The sequence below is a fragment of the Polistes fuscatus genome, unplaced genomic scaffold (assembly GCF_010416935.1).
Source record: "Polistes fuscatus isolate 324 unplaced genomic scaffold, CU_Pfus_HIC Scaffold13, whole genome shotgun sequence".
NCBI classification, from domain to species: domain Eukaryota; kingdom Metazoa; phylum Arthropoda; class Insecta; order Hymenoptera; family Vespidae; genus Polistes; species Polistes fuscatus.
The window spans coordinates 1,932,099-1,947,132 of NW_025113031.1; the positions used below are offsets into that span (position 1 = coordinate 1,932,099).

Genomic DNA, 15,034 nt, shown 5'->3' on the forward strand with positions numbered 1-15,034 from the left:
GTGAAATTAATGCAGAAGAAAAAATATTACAAAATTCGCTAACTTTACGAGCTTCGAGTATTTTAGTGGTCCTTTATCTTATTATTTTTTTGTTTTTGGACTTTAAAAGAGAAACCACCCGAGAACAGTGAATTTTTAGAACCGTGAAACGTCGATAACCATTGCTCTAAGATTATCTTATACTATAATACTATAAATAATATAGTATAGTCTTTTTTTACGATCACAAAACACCCAAGCACAAAAAGTTGATGGTTGTGCTATTTAAAATAAACTGTTAGCCCTGACTGATTAACATCTTTTTATTCGCTTTATTTTTTATTTATATCTTCTTCAGAAGTATTATGCAACTGTCGCGATATAATAATAATAAAATATAATAGAAGTTAATGTGTGCGAAGTCTGTTATTAAACAGTTATCGTATATAAAAACAGTACTTTATTATCTAAACGTTTTAAAATTATCAGCCGTATATATAAAAAGTTCGTATATTTTACGTAAAGATTTCTTAATGATCAAATTATAATTTTTCTTAAAAATATATTGTACATACTTAAACTTTAATATTTCACTTAAATATGAATGATTATGAAGACGATTATTTAATTTAAACAGCGAGTAATTAAGCTATTCGAGTGAGCCACTATAGTGGCTCATCGACCTGGAAAAAATAATCGCAAAAGCCACTTTAGTGGCAGGCCAGCTAAGCACCATATCGGTAATTGCAGTGCTCTACCTTTATCTTTTCGACCGTCGGTAACTACCACTGTCGGTAACTGCCACTGTCGGTAACTGCCACTGTCGGTAACTCCCACCGTCGGTAACTGCCATCGTCGGTAACTGCCACCGTCGGTAACTTTCCTATTTTTAAAACATCAATCGTTTTTAATGAGAGTTTGTACTTTAATAATATTGACCGTCAGGAACCTAAATATAAAATATTACCGACGTAGAGTAAAAAAAATTTTAAGTCTACTATTACCGACGGTGGCAGTTACCGACGGTCGAAAAGATAAAGGTAGAACACTACTATTACCGATATCGCCTTAGCAATGTTACTAGAATTTCAATAAATTTTAAACTCGCTTATTCTAGTAACTTCTTTCAATTATTAATAACTAATTAAATAATTATTTAATAAAGTGAACAATTATGAATTTTGATTGAGCATTTAGTTAGCAATTAAGAGCATTTATTCATTTTTTTCAGCTGTTGAGATTCCATGTAAACTTTTTTGCGGTCTCAATTTTAAACAAAGTCAAAGGCTGCACTTTGGTGCAACTTAACACATACGATTATGACAATCCACAATTTATACATATTTTCTAGAAATGGTTTGTTGCTATATTATTCTGAATGGAATAGGCTGAATAAATCTGGAATAACAAAAGAAGAGGTACATTTAATACACTTAATTTTTCTATTTTTCATTGATACCAAAATATTTTTTGGTTAAGTCCTCTTGTCATATGTCATGTTTCATTTGCAATATTAATTCTATATTTTTAGGAAGCAAAATTGATGTATGGAATGCTGTTTTCCATAAAATCATTTGTAAGTAAAATATCACCTTTAGATCCAAAGGAAGGATTTTTGTATTACAAAACAAGTAAATATACTCTACATTATTTTGAAACGCCGTCTGGTTTAAAATTTGTATTAAATACGGACAATGCAACCCAAAATGCAAGAGAATTGTTACAACAATTGTATCGCGAGGTAAATGAAGAAATATAATTACCATTAATGAAACTTTGAATTTTAACAGAAGAAAACTAAAGTTACAAGATACACTAACTTTTATTTAAATTATACACAGTTGCAGAAATACATCAGTACCATCTCTCACTTTATAATCAGTAAAACTAAATACTTAACTGTTTCAAGGAAAACGAAAGGAGAAGTTTCACATGCATTCTTATATACCAATTCATTACAGATAGAAAAATAAATTATATTTACAGAGTTTAATTCAAGATATATTATAGAAGAAATATACAGGGGTGGGTTGAAAAGTTGTGAGCCTAACACATTAGAGTCAATTTAAAATCCCTCCTCGTGTTAGGCTCAAAACTTTTCAGCCCATCTCGTAGTAGGTTTTAAATTCTTATATTCATAGTCATTTATTAGAATTAACACTTTTTAGCCTATCCATGTTAATTTTTTTCTATAATATCTTTTGAATTAAACTGTAAAAATTTTATTTTTTCTATCTAACATGGAATGAATGAATTGGTATATAAGAATGAAACTTTTACTTACTGCTTGTACAGTATTGTAGTATGATTCTGATGGAGCCTTCTCAACTGTGTAGAATTTAAAAAAAAATAGGCTTCCTGTGTCAACATTAATCTACCCCTTATTAGGTATTTATACGTATGTATTATTTTGTTCAGGTATATTTGGAATACGTCGTGAAGAATCCACTTTGTCAACTGAATGAACCAATACAAAGTGAATTATTTAAATTAAAAGTTGACGAGTTGTTTAAAAAGTCGCCATTATTTTTAAGCAGATCGTTATAGCCAAAGAAATTCAGAAAAATACTTGTACAATTAGAGTTGTAAAATATTATTATTATTATCATCATTATTATCATGAGAGAGGAAGAGAGAGAGAGAGAAAGAGAGACAATGAGACAATGAGACAATGAGACAGTGTGAGAGAGTTATTTTTTATAGTGGTCTGATTCAGGGCCATCAAACTTTTCCATTTGACTTCACTTTTACCCGAGCAAATATTTTCTAAGTATAAACTCTATATTATCTTATCTTTTGCTATCATAAATTCACAAATGTAGTATACGCATAGCTTTTGCCAAATTGATTTTAAATCAATTTTGTAATTTTGCTCAAATTTCTATAACTTTCAAATTTAATTACTTGGCCTTGTATGGAGATCCCACACTTTGAAAAGTCCTATCCTATTCATTACATATATTGGGTTGGCAACTAAGTTCCCGCCGTTTACTAATTTTTATTAAAAGTCTATTTTTCAATAAATATTAACAATTTATTAATCAACGATGTATTCTTCCTAATTAAAATATAAACAAACAGAGAGAACTTAGTTGCCAACTTAATATTATACATATGTGTATGTTGTAATATATAATTATAAGAATAATTAAAAATAAATAACGGTAACTGAAGGAATTATTTTAAAATTATTCTTTAATTACATTGCACAGTATACCTCTAATTTTACATATATTTTGCTATCTTTATTATCTTATATTATAGAGCTCGCACTATGTAAAACTTCCAGGTCTTGAAACTTTTGTTGTCCCATATATTATATCTTTCAATACTTTTAACAAATATGAGTGTCAAATATCGAATATTGTACATGCTATGAATGATCATTTGAATATGACACTAAAATAACGAGTGCCCTGCTTATACGTTGACGATGAAATACAGATAATTAGGGTATGCAAATTCTTAATCATTTAAATGGCCATTGTGAAAAGTTTATAATTAGTACAATTAAATGTTAAGTTTTTATTGGTACTTAAATTGATATTTCAGTCATACTGTATAGTAACTCAAATATTATATTCTTTTTCTAGCGATACTTGTAGTTTAAATCGTTTTAACGTTTTTAACGTTTGCGTTCTGAAACATTTGAAAAATTATATATTATTTTTACATATATATATATATATAGTATTTAAACAAAAATGAAAAAAAAAACTATACACGTGAGCGAAACAAAACTTGTGAAGTATGGCACAGCACTTCGAAATCTGTAAATTGTCTCTAGAAATAATATTAATAAATCCAAATATTAAATATTGTAAATAGAATCGGAAATTTGTGTTTTTTTAATCAATCATTTCCTTTCTTTATAATATAATACTTTAATAATGTTAATTGTTACCCTTAGTATGTGATACCTCTGTTTCTTTTATCTTTTATATATATATTATGTTTAAAGTATAAATTGATAGGCAAGAAATATCTACGTTAATATTTGCGTTCTATTAAAAGAAGAAAAAAAAGAAAAGAAAAGCAAAATGAGATTATACTGCGCACAAGATGGTATAACATAAGAAATAGAGAAAGAGAAAGAGAGAGAAAAGCAATGATAAAAGAAAATGCAAAATAATGTTATAAAAGAAATAATCACTTTATTCATATATCATATATATATATATCATATATATATATATACATATATCATATATATATATATTCATATATCATATAAATATACCTTCAAACAAGCATATAATATAATATATATGTTGTATAAAGGTAGATCTATAATACCTTATGCTTCTCTATATATATATATAGCCACTTTTATCATTGCCAAATCACCAAAGGTTCTGTAAAGTGGGAATGATCAAACTAAAATACAAGTGATAACATAGACAAAAAAGTGTATATATATATATACTTTTAGAATAATACATATTTATTATATATATATATATATGTACAGTCAACCCTCCTATAACGCGGCATTCTGAGAACGCGATTTCCATATAACGCGGTACGCACTCACCGCGTTATAGGAGGGTTGACTGTATGTGTATATTTATATATACGAAAAAAAAAAATTATATTATTAGCGTTTAACTGAAAATGCAAAAAATGTATCCTACTTAAATGTGAAACTCTTTTTTTTTTCCAAGATCATATATACGTATATATACAATCTTGCTTAAAATGATTTTCGTTTAACGAGAAAAATGAGAACAAAAAAAAAATAATTCTTCATTTCGAATTCGTTGATGAAAGCTACCAAGATTGAATAATAAAATACGGTCAATCATTTTTTTTCAAATACGAAAGACGTAATTTCGTTAGGTATAAAACTTATACTTGAACCGGGAATATATAGGCATACGATAAAAAATATCACATGAGAAAAAGAGACAGTTAGAAGGAGAGAAAGGGATAAAAAGAGATTATGACTTTCATCGTTTCTAAACTCTGGGCTTTTTGCAATTACAAGTATATACACACTCACGTATATATATAAATACGTAAACACGTGCAGGTAGAATAGCGTACAAACGCATTGTATGCGAGATGACGAGATTGTTTTATTGCTAGAATGACAAATTAAAATTTCATTTTTTTAAGGGGAAAAATTTTTATTATTTTGTTCTTTTATTTTATATGCTTGCACCCTGCATTACGCGTCTAGTTTTATAGCGATACGTTTTGTGTACATGACTGTACAATTTATGCGATTAAATTTTCATATATCACACACTATGCACTTAGTATAGTGCATGCGTGATGCATATGTATGTATATGTAAATACGCATATCCTACATATCCAGATACTTCGAGAGACGTATGTATATTGCTACATTCGTACTCAGTCTTCGTTTTTTCTCGTTTTTTTTCTTGTTTCTTGTTTTTTTTTTTTAATTTTCTTTAACAATGTGAGCTTTCGTCAATAATACGTTTAACATCGCATGATGAAAATCCTTGATTATTTCCTGAATTTTGTAATACGGCTGAGATTGGTTCTTCTATTACCGATAATCTTTTTTCACGATCCGTAGATACTGTCGAACTGTGAAAAAAAACATTTCTCAATGTGGCCACGTTAATGCGTTCTACGGATGGATGTTCCTCAATAGTTGTATCAGTGTTCAATTCCTTATTTGAATTCCTACGAAAATATTATGATTACTTGTATTTATATAACTAATTAAAATTAATATATTAAAACAATATATAATAATAATCAATGATATTGAAATGAAATCAAAAGATAAGAAAATAATTACGTACTTGGAAAACTTTTGAGTATCTAATTCCTGTTCTATCTCTTTATTTCGTTTTCGTCTACCACCAGTCGTCCTGTTATTGGCATTGCACGTTCCAGTACTGGTTTGGTCTCTATCTGCTTCAATAAAACTAACGTGATCGTCGAACCGTACACGTTCAGAACCTCCATCTTCTCCACATACGGTCCAATTGCTCGAATCGCTGTGTTGTCGATCCAAAGGTGGTTTACGACGCGTACGTTTTGCTAGACCCGGTACTACCTCCTCTAAAGAACTCAAAGAAGTTGCTTGTCCAGCTGAGTCCATATGACCTCCAGCAGTAGAATTTGCTGTTTGATCTCCTTCCGTACTTCTACCACCGCTGATCGAGCTACTGTCCATCTAATCGTGCGTTGGGATATTAACATCTTTTTGTTCAATAATTTCAATAAGAAAAAAATGATATATATTATATTTGATCATATATATGTGTGATTGGAGAAAATTCATAAGTAAAAGTGTGAATAATTATAAAGGCAAGAAACGTTACGATATGAATGGTTTTCTGGAAATGAGAGAGTATGGGTACATGCGTGTGTTTAGCGTGGATGTGAGAGGATACGAGAAGCGGCGATATAAAAGAAAGAAATAAAGAGGAGAGAGTCGAATAAGAGAGTCTAAGAGTTTAAGAGTAAAAAAGAGAGGCTAAGCAGCTAAGAGTAAAGAGAATTTAGAGAGATTTAGAGTGAAAGAGTGGGGTCATGAAAAATATCCTACATATATATACATATATATACCTTGAAGTTAAGAACTGAACCTGATAATGCTCTCGTAGATGCTGCTCCATCATCGAGAGCTAACGAAGCATTAACAGATTTTTCTGATAGGCTCGTAGCAGCCGAAGCTGTTTCGCTGCACAGACTACATCTTTGTGTTGAAGTTACATCTGCTTGGACTTCCAATCTTGAAAAAAGAAAGAAAAAAATATACAAAAAAAAAGGATTAAAAGGATTATATTTAAAAATACAAATTGTTCATTTAATTATATACAATACCTTTGTCCACCGGGAAGAACACTAGAAGCAATGCTTCCTGCTAAACTGAGCCCAGCTAATGCAACATTACTCGCACTTTCACGATCATTTTCTCGGCCCAATTTTTCCAGTTGACTGCCACTACCCAATGACAAGGATGCTTCCCCTATTGAAGGATTACCAACACGATGACTGGCTACGTCTATCGATGCTGCATCTAAATATAACAACAGGATTTAATTTGTTTCTGTCTTATTACAACTTTATGTTTCCCTTGTTATTAATGTAATCATCTGGAAAATAATAATTTACCGCCGGCATTGCGAACACCCAAGGCACCCATTAGTTCATTTTCATCATCGAAATCGAATCGTACACCGGTACCATTAGTGGATACTCCACAACCACCGCTGCGACATAAAGAAACCGGAACCACGCCGTAGACGTAGAACAAAAGAATTGGTACACCAATTCCAACTGCTAAACCTGCCAATACAGGCGACACTAAAACCTACGGGAATAACAAAATCATATTACAAACTCATCAAAATATATCTCAAAATTATCGAAAATATATTTTAATATCCTCCCTAAGAGAAAATATCTGAAAAGCATCGGTTTTTTCTCCCCTCATAGAAAGAATAAATTCAGGTCAATTAATTAGGGTTTCCCCAATATTACAAAAACTCTTTTTATATATTTTTAACGATTGGAAAAAGTATAAAAAAGAAAAAACAGGGGAGATGAAAAGAAAGAAGAAGAAGAAGAAATAAAAAAGGAAGATGAAGGAAAGGAAAGCGGATAGAATCGTATAAGGGAGGTATAACAGTAATTCCCAAACTACTTTTTTGTTCAAATCTCTGCCTGTTCAAAGAGTAATTTGCTGATTCTCCTTGAACGATATTATTAATTCTACATATGTTTGTACGTAATTGAAATGAGTTGCTGTATAAATCGTAGGGGAAAAATTGGAGACAATTTTCCGGTACACCTGTGGGTCAGTTGTGGTACACAGTTTGAGAACCGCTGTGGTTTAAGGTTTAAGAGGAGTATGGTTGGGAAAAGGATATTGATCTGCTGGAAGAGAGAAGTATCACGCGCATGGCAGATACTTTCTGTCCCCAGCTTGTGCCGGCAGAGGCAGGTGGTGGTGGTGATGGTGGTGGTGATGGTGGTGGGGACCACCTCTTCTCCATCAGAAGTCTGATAAGGTTGATAGGCGAGAGGAGAATAAGATCTTAAGGGAGAGGATCGTGTCACTGTTTAGGTACTACTTAGTCGAGTTTAGTCTTTCGTATCGTTTTATTCGTAAGAATTGAATCATTTTATAACAGGAACGAGAAAGTGAGAGAAAAAAGGGAATAAGAAAAAAAAAAGAGGGATAAATTGATAGAAAGAGAAGAAAATAAGCACCGATTTGCGTTAAAGGGTGTGCCGTGTTACCATTCGAGTCTTGTCAAAAAGTTACTTGGAGTGCTAGGATAGAAAATTTAGCTAATTGACTTGGATCTCTTAATTTGACCTAAAGTGTAATAAAAAAAAAGAAAAGAAAAGATGAAATTATAACAAGTGTTAAGGACGTGTTGGTTGTTCGACATTTTTTTTAATTAAACAACTACTTCTCATCTTTCACGTTCTCTTTCTCTATTTTTTGTTCCTTTTTCTTTTTTTTTTTTTTTTAATCTCTAGTTTCTACCGGATTATTCTTTTTCTTTTTCTTTAGGTTATTCTTTAAAGATATATATTATTATGATATTTGCATTCGATCTAGCCAAAGAGGAATTGTTTGTCGTATAAGAGACGGGATCGTTGCCCCTTGAGGACAATAAATAATGTCAGATTACGAGGACAGTGAGGATTATTGCGGAGAGGAGGAAGTGATTCCTAAATGGGAAATTACAAGGGAGTGGCTTAAAGGAATTTTTTCTGAATATTATATGCACTCGGTAATATTTATGTAAATAATATTTCAAATATTATTTTTAAAATAGTCGATTTTTTGATTGAAACAAAATATAATAGTATTTCAAATAAGAAACGAAATTTCAATAGATAAAAGATTAGTTAAGTATTAGTTAGATTTTGATGATCTAAAGTATCAAAAATAAAATATTTGTATTTTTTTGAATTTTAAATAAGTATTATATATTTTTAACAGTATTTAGTTTGAAGATAAATTGTAAAAAAAAAGAAAACAAAAAGAATTAACGTAACGTAAAAGGAGATAAATAATGCACTATTTGAAATACTATTTTAAAGATTTTCTACAATAAATAAAAATATCTTCTTTTTCAAATTATTTACTGCATACTAGGTTGATATATGTGAATTAAAAACCATATCGGTACGGAAACCTGATGCAACCCTGTCGAACGAAAACGTTCTCTGTGATATTACTTACGCCGAATTTGACCTCATTGGTCCCATTGATGTATCCGAAATGAGAATCGTCATCAAACGATTACCAGCAGATCTTTTTAATCGCTTTTTCGTAACGGAGGGTCAATACGATCTACGTGAAATCAAATTTTATACCAAGGTAAAAAAAAAACAAAAGAAACTGTATATATAATTCTGTGTTATTTCGAATTTTTGTTTTAACTGTATTGTATCATCAACATCTAATTTATCATTTTAGATAGTACCGGATCTTAAACTACTACAGCCACAGGGAAAAAAAGTGAGAAGAATAGAAGGACAAACAACTCCTGATGATCCATTAAAATTATTAACGTGTTATTACGCGCATTATAGTCCACCAGAAAGAAACGATGATAGTCCTAAACAGACAGACGCCGACAGTTTGATACCACCTGAGTCTGTATTGGTCTTATCCGATTTTGATTTAACCAGCTTTTCATTCTCCGAAGGATTATCAGTTCCTCACGCTAAAGCTGCATTAGATTCGATAGCCGGGATACACGGATTGTCTCTCTGTATGAAAATGAGGGACGACAAATCTTTGCCAGATCGTTATCCGTTCTTATTTCAAAAGACCAAAGCAACTGATTCTTATCAACAAATGGTAGAACGTGGATTTTCACAATTAGCTAACTTTTTAGAATGTTTGCCAGGTCTCGAGCCTGTTCTTGAAGCTTTGATGGCACTTCGACCAAAAACCAAAGACATCATCATGAATCTTCTTGCTCCAGAAAGTCCAATAGCAACGATTACGCATACGGATTTCTGGTGTAAGAATCTTCAATTCGCTTATACTCCTGGTATCATCAAGTGTTACATTATCGATTGGCAAATGGTCGCTTATAGCAGACCAACGAATGACGTTGCATTATTATTAGTTAGCTCCCTGCCAAGCGAATTACGCCGTAAATACACTCAATTTCTTTTGGATGCTTATTGGAATTCTTTGAACGAATGGTGCTCAATTTACGGCCTTGATATACCCAAAGAATTGGGTTACACGAGAGAAGATCTTTCTAAGGATTATAGAAAGTCTCAATTATTAGCACTGTTGTTATGTATTGGCTCGATAGACATAGCCTTGGAATATCCGCAAACGAAGCAACGTTTAATTGACGTTCTACAAGATTTACACGAAGATGGTATATTAACCGAAGAAACTGCAATAACGAGGACGGAAGCAGAAGCTTAAAAAGCGTTCCTAAAAACGAGCTATTCCGAACAAAATCATATTATCGTTTCGCTGATATCTGCTACTGTAAACCTTTTCAATAACCTAACTAAATATGCGTATATGCGTAGAGTACATCTATTTCAGCGTGCGATTATGCTGTGCATAATATTGAAAATGTGTTTTATTATTCATCATTTTATATTCATTAATAAGTGAGACATTAATAGAGAAAATGATAATAACAGTATTTATGGGTGCTTCTATCACTATTTATGAGTCAAATACCGATCATATTATTCTAACGAATTTAAAAAATATATCAAATCTGTTTTTTAAACTAATTTCTTATGTTAATTAAGAAAAAAAAGAAAATAACAAAAAATAAGCCAGTTTTGTTTGAATATAAATAAAATATTACACTTCGATGTTGTCATGAAAAAATATCAAGCCTCTTCAATACGTGCGTATAGACCACGTGTCTCCGATCATAGAAATATGTGTCAAATTAAAATTACAATAAAATGTCAAGGTAGTGATGAAAAAAAAAGCAAAAAGAAAACTCTGATAAAAAAAAAATATATAAATGTATAAATGGATAAGACATTTCTTCCGACTTACCGATGCAGTAACACCACCTGCAATAAAAGCATTTCTCTTGTGCTTGTTGGCTTTCTTATATCTTGTGTATAATTTTCTTCCAACCCATACCGGTATACCTACGATAAAAAAAAAGTATATACATATAAAATGTCAATGATAAAAATTCCTCTAATGATAAATATATATAATAAATAAATATATATTCACCGATAATCATTGCAGGTACCGCTATACCAGCAACCAAAGCAATTCCAACAGGAGCACCAACGAGAGTTCCTAGCTGCCAAAGAATCTTCTTCTTTCTGGACCACGGCTTTTTACCCCAAAAAGTACAGCCAGAAGGACTGTTCAAAAATAATCGAAACGTATCATTAAAACATGTTGAAATTTTTGCCTAATATAATTGATATCATTAATCAATAATAATATTAATACCTAAGATAATGAAGATCACTGATTTCTTTCATGCAAAGCCAACAAAATTCGGCTCCACAAACGGCACATGTCATATGATTACAAGTTCCATCGTCCATTTTAACGATGAGAGCTTGACATCGTGGACATGGTTTAATATCATCTCCTGAAAGAATAAGAATGGCATAATAACCGAAAGAAAGAATAATGATAAACAAATGCAAACTTATAAAATAAAAATACATACTGTGCTGCGAATCACTTTGACTAAAGCTAAGAGAAGAACTTCGCTCGTAATATTGCGAACGCTGAGCTCTAGCTGCATCGCATGTTTGATTAGGATGCCATCGAGCTTTACAATGGTAACAAAAGTATGAATCGCAACCGGGTCTTTCGCATCGTAATTTTGGGCACGATGCGCAACCACTTGCGATTACAGCAAAACTACAATCCGGCGCTGGACACCATCTTGCGTCGGGTTCGACAGCAAGAACTCTTCGTACCATAAAATCTTCATATTTTTCTAACTGAGCTGAATCATTTAGAATCATTCGAATATCTGTTAACAATTAAAACCAAAACAAAGGTACGTCTTAGTGTTTTTCGTTAAATAATTTTGTTTAGATAAAATTGATATAATACGTGAAAAAATATTGTTAAAAATTTAATTAATTTTTCACCATTAGGATGAAGTGGTTCTGAACATACAGGACAAGCTATATTAACTCTTGATTCGGAAATCTCGATCTTAAGGTATTGTTGGAAGCAATCATAGCAGGTACGATGATGACAAGATTGTATAACAGGAAATAATTCAATTGGTAGATCGGCTAAACATAGCGGACACTCCATTAATCCACTCTCATTACTCTGTAATAGAAAATACGAGGAAGATGTTAATACAGGCAAGAATTATTCAATCTCGGGAAAATACTATTATTAGAAAAATATCTTATTCTTTTGACCAAAGGTCGAAATATTGATGACAGAAAAAAAAGGGAATTTTCTACAATACGATTTCCTCCGAACATTTCTTCTCAGTCGAACTTTAACAGTTCTATAAATACCTTTCCGGCAGAAGAAAGTACAGAGCCTTTGCTGGAAGCACGTTGTAGGTCTATGTTGTAAAATTGATAATGGCTTGAACCATTACTTACTCTGGCTTCTATAAATACTCTACTGCCCGCTGGATCTTTAGCTGTAAAAATGAAAAAGAAATGGAACAAGAGAAAAGAGTCTATGTATTTTTACGATTAATAAATAAATACAAAGTTACGATCGGTGGATTAATTACCTTTAGTGTTACTTCTATTACCAGAACTAGGAGCTCGGACTATTCTTCGACCAATGAGTGGACTTGAGTATAATAATCTTCTTAAGGAAAATCTTGGAAATCTTCGAGCACGTGGTGGGGGACCATTACATCCTCCAGAAGCATTATCATTTTCTTTGAACATCTTGGAAGTATTCTTGTAATACTGTTACAATATCATTCTTCAATTCAGTCAATTAGATAAATTAAAACCTATGACAACAACAAAAATAACAACAGTAATAATAAATAAGACACGTTTAAATATCATTCATCAAATTGATAATATAAAACTATATTATTATTTCTTAAAACTTTCGTACCTGAATAATAATCATGAAAAATATACCTTACATTTTTACATTTTAAATACACGATTAATTCTATTATATTTGATTAGACTGCAAAAAATTATTTTTCGATCACGACACAAAGATAACTGTATCTAATCCAAGCACGTATGACATTTCACGGAAAAAAAAGAAAAGAAAACCATTTTTCAATTTAATGAGTCATACCATACGAAATTCTTACGTACGTGTGTCGCATCATTGAGACTAAGATTTTTATTTACCTTCAATTTATATACGCATATTGAAATTATTTAAATTAAACGAATTAAGTCAAATCATTTTGAATTTGAATTTCAAATTTTACATTATTAGACTATTTTATTCGTGAACTTTGTGTTTCTCTTCTTCTTTTCTTTTTCTTTTTATTTTTTTAATCGATCGTAACAATTAACAATTATTAATTATTATAATATTTGTGGAAACAAGAAAAGAAAATACGTTTAGATCATCGAATTTTATTCGAATACTCTCTCAATATGTTTGATCTTTTCTCAAAGTAAAAATAACACGATGTAAAAGAAACATTATTTTTCTCTCTTTCTTTTTCTTTTTCTTTTTCTGTACGATTTCTCCGCGCGTATACAGCACGCATGAATAATCGGTATGTCGAAATATTTGAAAATCACGTAATATGAGAAATCATTTCGACACGTTTAATTCATAAGACATTGTTCTTAGTATTTTTCATATTCGAACAAGATTCTAAAAATGGACTCGTTGTTTATGTAATGCAATTTATAATAGTTTTTCATTCGTTCTGTTCAATGATTATTACATGGATATCTTACATTTATTAAGAAAATAGGAAAATTTGCAGAAGGTTACAGTACGAAAAATAAAAAAAAAAAAAAAAAAACAAGAATATCGTAATAAGAATTATTTACATGTTATATCGCAACGATTATTTGCATAATTAAAGTAAATTACAAATTGAAGGCCTTGCATCTAATTAATTTGTCACGCAGATAAGTAATATTTTTATAAGCGAGCTTTTAAATAAAGTGGTAAAAACAGAAAAATAAAAAGAAAAAAAACTATTACATAAAATAGTTCAATATAATAACTCAAATAATAAATAATATGTATAATAAATACGATATGCGAAAGTGCAATTTATTGTTCATTGAAAATCAATTAATCATGAAAATAAATGAGCATTTGACAAGGTGTATCATAAAACAAACGCCATTTGCATAATGATCCAAGCGAACAGGTAAGTTAGGTGATACACACTTTTATATGTGCGTGAACATAACGAGTGAGTAATATTTTTGAAGTAGCATTGACCTCTTCGTTTTAAAAAGAGAGATCGTACAAGTACGTCAATCAATGAGATCGATTGATGAGCGAAAATATGAATGAATAATTTGGCTAATCGAATGAGAGAGAGAAAGAAAGAGACAGAAAGAGAGAGAAAGACAGAGACAGAGAAAGAGAAAAAGAGAGAGGAAAGAATGGAAAAAAAATCAAGTAAATAAAACAAAATAAAAATATTAGGGGACAAACGAGTTACTCAGATGACTAGCATTAATGCAGAAGAAGTAAGAATTTAAACGCAATAAATTCGAAAGCATAAAGAGAGAGCATAACTACAGTTGATAGAAAGTATTAAACTCACCTATTTTTTCAGAACTTTCGTAAGAATTCTACAACACACTGGAAGATCACAGTATTATCGAAATAATTGTTAATTAAGGCCGATTAATAAATTCTTTTTGACTTATTTTGTTGGTTAAGGATATTCGCTTGACATAACAGCTGACTGGATTCCGATTATGGTATTATCACGGGTTACGTTACTTGTCAGAAGAACATTAAATGTCCATTGACAAGTTGCATAAGGCGCCATCTTGGATAAACGCGCGTTTTGCCAATCCTGTCCAAATTATAGATTATTTTTCTTATTTTTTATAACAATTTTTATCGTTAAATTCATTTTTATACACACTTGTGATAAAACTATACGACTTAGTTTTACAATATTAATAAA

At 30.9% G+C, this 15,034-nt stretch overlaps 3 protein-coding genes and 3 long non-coding RNA genes across 9 annotated transcripts; 5 read left to right on the forward strand and 1 right to left on the reverse strand.

Annotated features, from left to right (window-relative positions):
• The first annotated feature begins 1,216 nt into the window (after positions 1-1,216).
• On the forward strand, positions 1,217-2,604 carry LOC122513952 (trafficking protein particle complex subunit 1). Its single transcript, XM_043630490.1, has 3 exons — positions 1,217-1,397; positions 1,511-1,720; positions 2,398-2,604. Exons 1-3 carry the CDS (start codon positions 1,299-1,301, stop codon positions 2,524-2,526), a joined length of 438 nt encoding a protein of 145 aa, XP_043486425.1. The 5' UTR covers positions 1,217-1,298; the 3' UTR covers positions 2,527-2,604.
• A 2,483-nt stretch (positions 2,605-5,087) lies between these two features.
• LOC122513953 (E3 ubiquitin-protein ligase RNF19A-like) lies at positions 5,088-14,749 on the reverse strand. 2 transcript variants are annotated; one of them, XM_043630492.1, is made up of 13 exons: positions 14,663-14,749; positions 12,674-12,904; positions 12,447-12,577; positions 12,060-12,249; positions 11,627-11,938; positions 11,401-11,545; positions 11,173-11,309; positions 10,984-11,081; positions 7,083-7,281; positions 6,792-6,987; positions 6,534-6,699; positions 5,762-6,138; positions 5,088-5,639 (listed from the first exon to the last, which is right to left on the reverse strand). In XM_043630492.1, exons 2-13 carry the CDS (start codon positions 12,834-12,836, stop codon positions 5,399-5,401), a joined length of 2,355 nt encoding a protein of 784 aa, XP_043486427.1. In that variant the 5' UTR covers positions 12,837-12,904; positions 14,663-14,749; the 3' UTR covers positions 5,088-5,398. The 2 variants fall into 2 exon arrangements, with proteins under 2 accessions (XP_043486427.1, XP_043486426.1); XM_043630491.1 differs by having other exon boundaries at positions 11,401-11,938.
• Positions 7,797-10,702, forward strand: LOC122513955. Of its 3 annotated transcripts, none has more exons than XM_043630494.1 (4): positions 7,797-8,037; positions 8,494-8,716; positions 9,085-9,309; positions 9,409-10,702. In XM_043630494.1, exons 2-4 carry the CDS (start codon positions 8,603-8,605, stop codon positions 10,381-10,383), a joined length of 1,314 nt encoding a protein of 437 aa, XP_043486429.1. In that variant the 5' UTR covers positions 7,797-8,037; positions 8,494-8,602; the 3' UTR covers positions 10,384-10,702. The 3 variants fall into 3 exon arrangements, with proteins under 3 accessions (XP_043486429.1, XP_043486428.1, XP_043486430.1); XM_043630493.1 differs by having other exon boundaries at positions 8,542-8,716; XM_043630495.1 differs by lacking the exon at positions 7,797-8,037 and having other exon boundaries at positions 8,649-8,727.
• On the forward strand, positions 11,007-11,573 carry LOC122513957. The gene is made up of 2 exons (XR_006302911.1): positions 11,007-11,097; positions 11,188-11,573. It is a non-coding gene; the product is annotated as an uncharacterized LOC122513957 (long non-coding RNA).
• On the forward strand, positions 11,708-12,367 carry LOC122513956. The gene is made up of 2 exons (XR_006302910.1): positions 11,708-11,965; positions 12,066-12,367. It is a non-coding gene; the product is annotated as an uncharacterized LOC122513956 (long non-coding RNA).
• Positions 14,512-14,767, forward strand: LOC122513958. Its single transcript, XR_006302912.1, has 2 exons — positions 14,512-14,585; positions 14,675-14,767. It is a non-coding gene; the product is annotated as an uncharacterized LOC122513958 (long non-coding RNA).
• Positions 14,768-15,034: the final 267 nt, after the last annotated feature.

Coding starts and splice junctions, on each gene's coding strand:
- LOC122513952 (XM_043630490.1), top strand. CDS start 1,299: ATGACAATCCACAATTTATACATATTTTCTAGAAATGGTTTGTTGCTA. Junction 1,398..1,510: donor CTGGAATAACAAAAGAAGAG/GTACATTTAATA, acceptor CTATATTTTTAG/GAAGCAAAATTGATGTATGG. Junction 1,721..2,397: donor TACAACAATTGTATCGCGAG/GTAAATGAAGAA, acceptor TATTTTGTTCAG/GTATATTTGGAATACGTCGT.
- LOC122513955 (XM_043630494.1), top strand. CDS start 8,603: ATGTCAGATTACGAGGACAGTGAGGATTATTGCGGAGAGGAGGAAGTG. Junction 8,717..9,084: donor CTGAATATTATATGCACTCG/GTAATATTTATG, acceptor ACTGCATACTAG/GTTGATATATGTGAATTAAA. Junction 9,310..9,408: donor AAATCAAATTTTATACCAAG/GTAAAAAAAAAA, acceptor TTATCATTTTAG/ATAGTACCGGATCTTAAACT.
- LOC122513953 (XM_043630491.1), bottom strand. CDS start 12,836: ATGTTCAAAGAAAATGATAATGCTTCTGGAGGATGTAATGGTCCCCCA. Junction 6,700..6,791: donor GTTCTTCCCGGTGGACAAAG/GTATTGTATATA, acceptor TCTTTTTTCAAG/ATTGGAAGTCCAAGCAGATG. Junction 6,139..6,533: donor GTTCAGTTCTTAACTTCAAG/GTATATATATGT, acceptor ACGCACGATTAG/ATGGACAGTAGCTCGATCAG.